Source organism: Limulus polyphemus, unplaced genomic scaffold, assembly GCF_000517525.1.
Source record: "Limulus polyphemus unplaced genomic scaffold, Limulus_polyphemus-2.1.2 Scaffold333, whole genome shotgun sequence".
Classification (NCBI taxonomy): Eukaryota; Metazoa; Arthropoda; class Merostomata; order Xiphosura; family Limulidae; genus Limulus; species Limulus polyphemus.
This window is the reverse complement of record NW_013665943.1, coordinates 237,774-246,940: the sequence shown is the minus strand read 5'-3', so window position 1 is coordinate 246,940 and position 9,167 is coordinate 237,774. Positions and strand designations below refer to the sequence as shown.

The 9,167-nt window shown below is 33.6% G+C and overlaps 1 protein-coding gene across 1 annotated transcript in view; it reads right to left on the bottom strand.

Annotated features, from left to right (window-relative positions):
• The window catches only part of LOC106457450 (dynein heavy chain 8, axonemal-like), a 459,787-nt gene that overhangs the window by 351,088 nt on the left and 99,532 nt on the right, over positions 1–9,167 (bottom strand). The window contains exons 16-19 of the mRNA XM_022383398.1: positions 8,267–8,383; positions 4,687–4,806; positions 4,161–4,165; positions 111–330 (exon numbers count right to left, since the gene is read on the bottom strand). Coding sequence (XP_022239106.1) covers positions 111–330; positions 4,161–4,165; positions 4,687–4,806; positions 8,267–8,383 — 462 coding nt within the window. The remainder of the gene's footprint in view (positions 1–110; positions 331–4,160; positions 4,166–4,686; positions 4,807–8,266; positions 8,384–9,167) is intronic.

Here is a 9,167-nt window from a genome sequence, read left to right as displayed (position 1 = left end):
ATTTGATATTGTGTCAAAAAAAGTATTCATCTGTGATTACAAAATATATTTGGTGGAATATTTATTTCTGACCAATTATCATTATCATAATGGGAAAACAAATCACTAACAGGAACATCTGTAGAATCATCATCACTTTCTGATTCAGAATCAGTTGAGAGCATTTTATGTATCTTTGTAGGTCTAACAACGTCACTGTAACTAAAGTCACTGTCAGAATGATCCACAAACACATCCACATCAGAATCTTCACCTTCAATTGGAAGATCTGACAAATTATCATCAAATAGTTCAGTAATCATCTCACCTTCACTAAACATGTTACATTTTCTGTGAGAAGCCATTTATAAAAATATGGGTATTATTTGCAAAAATCAGAAGAATAATAACCATCCAGAACAAAATGAAATGCGCCAGACTCCTTTTCAATGCAAAGTTTTAATAAATGACACACAACGATGCTCCACACAAAACATGAGTAAACTTATGACCCATCAGCAATGTGTTCACAATTATGAATTGATTATATTAATATATCTCACCCCCCTCCATTTCTGATGGAGTTTGGGTCATGACACTTCTATGACCCTCTTCCACTGTGATGACCCTAAATTCATATGTACCATCACTGCTGCAAACTTTACCTGAAACTAAATATTTTCTAAATAAAATATATAGCTATAAAATTTCTGCCTCACTTTCACCTACAATTGGCATCATTTTTGCCATCACCTACGTGCACAATTCTTGCCACTCCTTATAGTTAGCTTCAAGATGGCTACACTATCTGCAGTATCTATAAAATTCCCAATCAGGCAGTGTTGACTATAATTCGACACTTATCATCAGCCGTTACTGTGATTGTCGATCCGATGTTCAAAACTGAGCTTGGTGCTATCTTTTATACTACAAGATTTCTGTTGTGAGAGACAGCCTAGATGTTTTTATAATATTTTAGACATTTGTGTGATGTTTTAGATGTTTGTGTAATGTGGATGAAACCAATCATGCAGTGGTAAAAATAAAAGTGATCCTGTCAGCAGTGTCATGTCCAAAAGAGCAGGAACCCTATACATAAACAAATAATATGTGACATCAATACAATTGCAACAGTAAGTTAATAATTGCTATGGTACATGTGTCATGCCTCCCATATAAACATTAAATTACATTCACAGCCTGCAAGCAGCTATATATGTATGCATGTAGTAGACAATGAAGCTCCATATAAACCATAGACTACATTAAAACGATTGGATGTCAACAGTTATACAGACACTGTTATTTGCTAGGTTGTCAAATACACTTAAAAACTACCCAACACAATGTGCATTTAGTAATATTGCCCAGGTTTTATTACAATACTCAGAAATTTTTGCTGTAAGCTGTCGGAACAATATTAAATAATAATATAGAAGAACAAATGGATGATCCCTATTATGAACCACTACCATGGTTCATGATATTGCATAATGTACCAGTCTTTTGGCCACTCCTGTATCAATCATAAAATCTATCTCTCACCCTTACACTTTGAAGGACACATACAAACACTCATCTAGCCAATAGGAAGCTAGACTAACTGCCAACCTTTTAGTCCATCTGTCTAATGCACTCTCCAAGTTCATGGACAAGTCTGATTTAGTCTCTGTTAGTTTTCTGGAGTTGTGGCAGCAGTGCTCACTGTCTGTTGTTGGCTATTTTGCATCTGCTGAGTCATCAGTTGAAATCCTAATCCTAATCACAATAAAATGAACCAATGCTCAACAAGCAGATTTATGCTTTGGCCCTTTCTTCCAGGATGATGTCCAGATGGAGGCATCATCAACATAGGCTATGGTACATAAACTAAGGAAGGACTGGGATATTTGTACCCACCAACTGGGTACCAAAGTGGTTACATTACAGTGCTGGGATGTGTGAGTGGTTGGTTAATCTTTACTGAACTTGAGTTTTTGCATGGTTTAACTACCTGTGTAAGATGGTCTATAAGATGTAGAGTCACTGTACGTTTCTTCCTTTTTTTGTTTCTGGTTCAAAATTATCACTCCCTACTGTATCACTACAGATACTGCCTCATAAAGGTGAGAATATCTTTCACATCCAAGAGATGGCTCACAATCTCACAGAGTAGCCCTTCCACAAATTTGTAAACAAGGATATCCTCACAATCTGTCAAAGCAATTGCAAAGGTAAGCTCTACTGTGCAAGTGGCACAAACTATTTTTTAAGCAGCCAAGCTTTCTGTGGTACAACTCTTCCAAGACTTGAACTCAGACCAACAGATTGCTCAATTTTCCTTGACATAATTGTGCTTTGCTCAAGTGTTCAATGAAATCTAGGGCTGGATAATCTAGATTTAACATCTGGCATTGTACAGCCACTCAAACCAATTACCTGCTTGAAATGTTTCTGGAAGCACTCCAACTCCTCTTTTGATACACCCTTGAATGTTGGGGACATGATCTATTTCACCTCACTCACAGAGACATATGATCATGGTCAGTCCCTTTCACTCATGATCTCTCAACCATCATCTGACCAAGATGGCCTTGATTTTATTGGTACAATATTCAAGGTATGCTCAGGAAATCCCATCCTTGTGTCAGTAGTCGATCCCTGTTCCAGAGCAGCAGAGTAATGAGATAGGGTTACACACAACCAACAGATGAGTTGCTTACAACCCTAGGTTCCTCTGTAATCCCCTGTCACCCTGGCTGTATACTCTTCAACTCAGAAAGGCTCAATATTGTTTTACGTTTCACCATCTTGACATTTCAATAACTGTTGCCTCAACTGCTGGTGATGTAGCTCCTTTTGTCAAATACCATACACAAATGGCACCTCCTGTCTCTCTATCTGAGTGTTCTTGGAGTCTTCCACCAGAGATGTCGTTGAATTGCTCTGACTGGCAAAGGTGTGGTTCATTTACAGACTACCACATTTGGTCAGAGTTGTAACAAATGGCACTACCATGATAAACCTGTCATCCATGCTTACATTGCACTGAGGTCAATCCTCATGGAAAGAACATGAATAGTGGTCATTCTGGGTGCATCACACATTAGTGACTTCTTCTGGGGTCATCAGCTACAATTAGATGGATATCATGAATGGACCTTTGCAGCAATATCAAGTCCAATGTCCAAGAAAGAACTTCTCCTAGACTTGACAACTATCTCATAAAATTGTCTCCCTCCAGTGACCAACTCTTCCTTTGAGTTGTATAAAATGTCATTTCCACTACAAAGAAGCCTTTTTGTAGAAGTAAAGTACAATAAACACACACCAGCAGAAAAACATAAAACCCCACAAAAATGTATTCTGTGGTCATATCACGAAAATATTCTTCTTCCTATCCATTCTGTGGTATCTTCAGGTAAAACTGACTGCTGGTAGGTCTGCTGTATAATAGGAAAATTGTCAAGATATTTATCTAATATTTATAAAAGCCAGTTGTCTTTCAGTAATGCTCTGTTTGTCTGCATTGTTTAGCAACAAAACTATGATATTGTTGTCTTAAGTAGATACATAATAATAAGAATTTTCACGAGGGCTAAAACGTATTCCACTTTTTTGAATAATGAAATGTTATGTCCAGAAACATGCATTTCTATTCTGTGAATATTTTACATACTTTGTTGCAACATGTGAAAATTTATAACAATAATATAAAATATAAATGCTAAAAACGTTTAAAAATATATTATGCAGCAATAACTAAAATGCTAAAAAACTTTTCCAATTTCTTTCTGAACACTTTTTAACATTAGAAATGACATGTAAACATTCTTGATATAGTCATAATGTGAAGAATAAACTGAAAAGAAAAAATTAAGAGTTTGATTTGATTTTCTTAAATTTATATAAAAGTCATGAACTTTGACGTGATACAACTATTTTTCTGCTGATCAAAATCTTGTATATATATATATAAATGCAAGTTGTCATTTTGTGTGTGTAACACTCATATTATGAATCATGTTTAATTTAAGTTGCACCATTCTTATTGATATTTTTTAGAGTGTACTTGAAAATTGTTTTTATTTTGTCAGTTTTTCATTTACGATGAAAGGGAAATTTAGTGAACAAAGCTTGCTGAAGGAAGGGTGGAGCAAAGGTCAGGCAAATCTAATTATAGAGTAGTTCTGATCACCTACAAGGCCTTTAAAACAAATATGTTATTTACTTTAAAATTAACAATTGACTTACCCAGTGACTAGTGCTACACACATGACTCGTTACTATCATTCAAAATTAAGGGTGGTCATAACCTCAAGGCATCACCTGATCTTCCATTGGAGGACAATGCTATCAATATCTTTGTACAACGTGCAGCATTACAGTCATACAACTCATGGGAAAATTAAATGTCACCCCAAGAGAATGACAAAAGAAACAGAGGTAGCTACAGTGAAAGTACTTTAATGACTTTCTTGTGTATTTATTATGTGAAAACTGCACATACACAGAATAACAGATGAATTTTTAATAATAAACTATTAAATAGGTAGAAAATGCATGATGTGCTTATATACCACACTATTATAGTAATGTTTGTTTACCTTATGCTTTGCATATCCTGATACCAAGAGAATTTGGCCTAAACTTAAAGCTATGAAACTATTGTTTTACTGTAAGCACATAGCAGTTCAAAAATATATATATATAGTTTTATAACTTTACCCTTGTATTTTCTATGAACTCCACTGCAGTCCATGGTTTGGTAGTTGGAAATTCAATCAATTCGCTGTTGGATATTTCATCTAATATGTTATCAATGCGGGATGTTTTGATGTCTGCAACCTAAATTGCAAAATTATGTTATAAACAATTATTCATGGTTCACACATTCCATTCAAATAAAATTCAAAGCTTAAAAGACTCAAATTCTAATTATCAAGGAAGAAAAACATAAGTAGTATTGTGCTGAACAAATAAATCTTTCTTACATTATTCTCTTCATTATATCAGGAAACATGTTATATTATGAATAAATGCAAAAAAAATATCAAGAAACATGGTAGTGTGTTGTGCACACCTATACAAAAAGTCACGTGAGCTACCAGTTTGAAATTTTTACTACAGCTTCAACTAAGAGTAAAAGTGGATCATTTTTAGTTTTTTATCATTCAGATTAAAAATGGCTGAATTAGAGCAGCAAAACTATAGGGTGAAAGCACGTGCAGATACATATGCAGTGATTAGGCCAATCAAACTAGATTAGCAGTTTCTAGCTCAAGTCTTCAAAAGAATCATACAGGTGGACAGTTATTATTGATTATTCATTGGCAACTTTTGAGCACAACTGTAATAAATTTTATGAAATTATCCTAATTAAAGAGTGTTTAGCATCACATGATATTAGCTTAAGCAATTACCATAAATAATGACACTTGATATGACTATACCAATTGCATGGGGGTGATGACAAAAAACTCTTAATCTAAGTTCCATGGCACTACTATAAAGGAAGCTATTAACACTGTTTTAGAGAGGAAAACTACCATCATATATTTTAAAGAATCTGGTGAGTTCTGTAAAGTAAAGGTCTGTTCTGAATAATGGTGATGCAATCCTAAAGCTAATTTGTGTTATTATTGAGTGTCACTTTCTTACTTGCTGTGATTTGTTGGTGAGAATTGATAAAAAGTCATGATACCTAATAAAAAACACCTTAGGTGTGAAAAATAGGTGCAACCAAAAAAGGATTGAGTGTGTGACTTAAAAAAATGAAATAAAAATTGGTGGCCAAACTGGTTGCTACAGTTATAGCATTGATAAGAATTTTACTGGAAATATTCATTCAATAGTTAGCCAGGCCACATTTTTTGTTCAACTTGGAGCATGATGATGCTAAAACAAAATACGTGGCCTACCTAACTAATTAATGAATATTTGCTGTAAAATTCTTATCAATGCTATAAGTGTAGCTACCAGTTTGGCCACTGATTTTGATTTCATTCCTTTAAGTCACACACTCAGACTTATTTTGGCCACACCTTTTTCTTCACACCTAATGTTTTTTATTAGATTATTAATATATCTAATCTAGTGTACAGGGGTATGTATGGCTGTATTGAAACCCTTTTCTAGTTGAATAAAGCAAGTTGATTGTTGAATTGAAAGTTATAATTTTTCTGCATTGAAAATATATTTTCAACAGGTACTTAATTCTACTCACATACATAGCGTTATCATTCTGTGCTGCCTTCTATTTGTAAAAATGTTTTCGCATGCCAAAAACTTTTCACTCCCACACACCCCTCGATTCACCTGGTTTAACTGATTCTTGCATGCAATTTATCATGCAACAAACCTCCAAAAATGGACTGATGGAGAAAAAGAGCCAACTGTAAGTCCCTATTAGAAGCGGATGACAAACAAACAGTAGAAGACAGTGTCCTACCCCAGAAGATCCCACAAGCAAAGAAGCCACGTGTGGAGGGAAAGAACTGAAGATGGCAAACTCCCTAACATGGAGGGAAGGAGGAGAAGGTACCCATGAAAATCCCCTAAATATAGGTGGAACGTCTATGAAAGGAGACATTTCCTGTAGGAGAGTCAACAGGGTAAGATGAAACTGGGAAATGAAGTGGGGACAAAATGGATAGTATTAACAGAGACTGCTAATCATGAAACAATATTTAGAGAAAGAAGGGAAAACTATACTGTGAAACATGTCTAAAAAAAGCTGAGGAAAGCCTAGAAGATACCACATTTGTGGCCAGGGAACGCAAGCCATAAATAGATAGAGGAAAATTGACAACATTTAAGTCATTCTAAATGGGTTTAGCAGTTGTAGGAGGAAGGCAAGCAATATTGAAAGAAGGTGGGGTAGCCCCCAGGTATCCTCACAAACTAAATAAATCGTAAGAATAATAAATTATAAAAAATTATGAAAATTAAACAGTCGATATAATGTAAATTTAGGTAAGGGTGAAGTGAAATAAACATTTGTATAAGATGTTATGTGTTATGTATAACAGCAATGAGTTCATTTATTTGAATGTCATCAATGGTAATTCAAAGTTACCAATGACAAATGCAGGCTATGATCACTGTTTATTGCTTCATAAATCTCTAGCAATAGCTCAAATCACCATTGAACAGGTACAACAAATAAAGTTTTTAAAAAAGGTGTATAATAGTTTAGTTAAATTACGAATATAATTGTAAATACCACTTCAACTTTCTATACTTTAACCATTATGAACAAACATATATCATTCTACAAATTGTACAAGCACACTTATGAAGATATATAACTGATTAAGTTATCACACAAACATAATTTAGCACTCGACTTAACATTCAAGCCAAAAAAAAACACATAAAAAGTTAAGTCATAATAAGAACAACAATCAACATGGTCATTGGTCCTTAAAATATCAGTACCACCCAATATAATGTCTTTGGTTTATGGATGTGGATTATATGCATGTCTTTACAACAGCATTTTTAGATCAAAATTTCCATAATGTACATAACTTCACACGACTTCTAGTGAAAACCCTTCCAGCACAGGATATGTGAAATACTGGCAGAAAACACAATAACCCTCTCACTAACTATACTCCAAAAAGTTCCCTCAGATTAAACGTTTATACAATGCCAAACCAGTAGCCTTTTAACATAAGAACTATTCTTTGCCTTTGGGTTAATTTTACAGGATGAATTGATTCCACAATCTTAGCACTAAGGAAACATTAAACGAAACAAATCCCAAACAGAAGTTACAACCACTAAACAAAAAAAAAGAAAACAAATTCCAATATGACTATCTCCTGCCTATTTAAGCAGATTAGCTGATCTGAATAATCACTGCAAGAAAGAAGTGAAAATAGAAGAGATAATAAGGTAATACAGAGATAATTGTGCAGTAATATGGAAAGAAAGTTATATTTCTATAATTCTGACTAAACAATTTTATATCATGAAAATTGTATATACTCCTAAAAAAATTCAGTCCTTATTAATACATTTTCATTTGAAATTACCAAAGTTTTATCAGATTCTTCATACATATATACTACAGCACCAAACAAAACAGGTTAAGTTTGATTTCTAATACTGCGTAATAAAGATATCTCAAACTTTTAATTTTAATATGTAATAATTTTATGGCATAAAATCTGTTTTTTCATATGTAATATTGGCAACTAATACAACCTAACCTTTTCAACAGGTAAACAACTTTATTAAAATATAATATTTAACAAAATGTGATGCATAGTATGCCTTAATTAAAAATATTGAAAATTACCTGATTAATCACATGTTCTAAATGTTTTAAGGAGTTACTGACAGTGACAAAGTATTCTGGTAGTTTAAGGGATGTCCAAGTGATGTAGGTTAAACCAGGTCCAAATACAGCATTAACCTTTATAAGAATCAACAAAGTATGTACAAAACAGTAAAATAAATAACAATACTACAATTACTTATAGCCTTATGTTTATTTTTAATATTTTTTCTACTAATAACTTCCAAAACAAGTTTTTCTATACTGAAATTAGTGGTTTTATATATATAAAGGATTTGTAATTACCAATTTAAATACAAAAAAACAGAACACATTCAACAGTTAGATAAAAAATTATTTCTAATAAAACCATTATCTTTTACAATAACTCTTGTACATAAAACACATATATTATTACACTAACTGGTCACTTTTTCAGAATCCTACCTAGGTGAGTGACCATTCTCTGAAAAGAGCCTACACACATCCACATCATTTGAAAGCTTGTTATCTTTGTCATGGGTATGATGTGGAGCTGTCAAATGGTGCCATTTTGCAATAAATAAACAAAGGCACCTGAAATAAAAAAGTTCAAAATTTTTAGAGCACTGAAATTACCCTAAGTATACTGTGGCTTTATAGAAGGAGTGTTCAACAAGTTTGAGTCTGACCTAGGAGAGAAAGTCACAGACTTTTAAAATTACATATATATGAAATGGTACTGTTTTGACAGCAGAAGTCATGTGACGCTGCTGGCACTAGTAATGTGTGTGATGAGTTTCTCGAATGATCGGGGAAGTCCAAGTGTATTCGAGAAGCCCTCTTCATTAGTATATAAGCCTGGCAGGGAAAGCCAGCAGAAGAAAATATGAAGAGAGAGCAGTAGTTACTTTGAATTCCATGTAATTTATGATTCTGTTAG